The sequence below is a fragment of the Cebus imitator genome, unplaced genomic scaffold (genome assembly GCF_001604975.1).
Source record: "Cebus imitator isolate Cc_AM_T3 unplaced genomic scaffold, Cebus_imitator-1.0 Scaffold118, whole genome shotgun sequence".
In the NCBI taxonomy this organism is placed as follows: domain Eukaryota; kingdom Metazoa; phylum Chordata; class Mammalia; order Primates; family Cebidae; genus Cebus; species Cebus imitator.
In genome coordinates this window covers 427586-429419 of record NW_016107433.1, presented here as the reverse complement: position 1 = coordinate 429419, position 1834 = coordinate 427586, and the positions used below count along the sequence as shown (strand labels likewise).

The 1834-nt window shown below is 37.2% G+C and overlaps 1 protein-coding gene across 3 annotated transcripts in view; it reads right to left on the bottom strand.

Moving 5' to 3' along the window:
• Positions 1-263: 263 nt before the first annotated feature.
• The window catches only part of CBFB (core-binding factor subunit beta), a 71354-nt gene continuing 69783 nt past the window's right edge, over positions 264-1834 (bottom strand). For all 3 annotated transcript variants that reach the window (XM_037742266.1, XM_017539255.2, XM_017539256.2), the window contains one exon: positions 264-422. In XM_037742266.1, coding sequence (XP_037598194.1) covers positions 354-422 — 69 coding nt within the window. In that variant the 3' untranslated portion in view covers positions 264-353. The remainder of the gene's footprint in view (positions 423-1834) is intronic.

Genomic DNA, 1834 nt, shown 5'->3' with positions numbered 1-1834 from the left:
AAAGAAAATTAAAAAAAAATAAAAAAATAAAATGACAAACTTTTAAATTAAAATGGAAGAAAAAGACCTTTACAAGTAGATAGTTTCAACTCACTAAAATAATGCCAACAAGGTAAGCTTGCATAGAAAAAAAATTTCAAATTATTACTGGCTACATGCTTTAAAAATTAGAAATGCAGGTATTATAATCATAGTGCAAAACCACGGCAGTTTTTGATGTCTATTACTGCCTAAGGTTGAGAAATAGACCGTAGTACCTCCAGTTATCACAGTTTCTGGTCTTTTAATCAATTATTTCTGCCAACTAGAAGCAATGTGTATGTAAAGATGGCTGGCACACATCTGCTGTGCTATTAACGAAGTTTGAGGTCATCATCACCACCTAAATTGGAACCAGGACTAGGGTCTTGTTGTCTTCTTGCCTGCAATGACAAAATTATAATTTGGGGTCAAAAAGAGTTCCGATAATCAAAATGCTATATACATATAATACCCGACAGTAGCACATAAAAAAAGTCACAACTAAAAAGTTTTCAAACAATATATTCATATGTAACAGGCAAAAAAGCACAAAAAAATTATGTGCGACATATTTCACTAAAGTTTCCTTAAAAATAAAAAAAAATCAAGAAAAATCATTTTTATTCAAAAGACAATCACCATAAATATGTACTATGTGTAAAGGAACAATAAATGGAGGGCTGGGCGCAGTGGCTCACACCTATAATCCCAGGACTTTGGGAGGCTGAGGTGGGCGGATCATTTGAGGTCAGGAGTTCAAGACCAGCCTGGCTAAAATGGTGAAACCATGTCTCTATGAAAAACACAAAAAAATTAGCCAGGCGTGGTGGTATGCGCCTGTCATCCCAGCTACTTGGGAGGCTGAGGCACGAGAATCCCTTGAACATGGGAGGTGGAGGTTGCAGTCAGCTGAGACTACACCACTGCACTTCAGCCTGGACAACAGAGCAAGATTCCATCTCAAAAAGAAAAAAAAATCTATAATTTACAGTTTTGGAAAAAGAGGATTTAACTTTAACACATTAGTCAACTGTTTTAGAAGCAAATTCTTCCTTTTAGTAAGAGCTGACATTTATTGAGTACCAACTGTCTGCTAGGCACTGTTCTAAGTACTTTCCATGAATTAAATAATTTTTTAAAGAGATGGGGTCTTGCTATGTTGCCCAGCCTCAAACTCCTAGGCTCAAGCAATCTTCCTGCCTCACTCAGCCTCCTAAGTAGCTAAAACTACAAGCACATGCTACAGCACCTGGCTAAAACTAATTTAATCCCTCCCAACAACCTATGATGTAAGTGCTATTATTTATTTCTATTTTATAGGTAAGGAAACTAAGTCACAGAGAAGTATATGTTCTACTAATTATATGGCTGAAAAATGTGGCATTTTATAATGGATAAAGTATTGTCTCATAAGTTAAAAATAGAAATACAAAATTAGAGTCCTATATTCCCAGATGTATTTTTTGTTTGTTTTTTTTTGAGACAGGGTCTCGCGTTGTCACCCAGGCTGGAGTGCAATGGCATGATCTCTGCTCACTGCAACCTCTGCCTCCCAGATTCAAGTGATTCTGGTACCCAGTCTTCCGAGTATCTGGGATTACAGGCCTGCACCAACACACCTGGCTAATTGTTTTAAAATACTTTTAGTAGAGATGGGGTTTTGCCATGTTGGCCAGGCTGGTCTCAAACTCCTGGACTCAAGCGATCCACCCACCTCAGCCTCCCCAAAGTGCTGGGATTACAGGTATGAGACACCATGCCTGACTGAATTAACTAATTTTTTTTTTTTTTTTTTTTTTTTTTTTGCGACGGA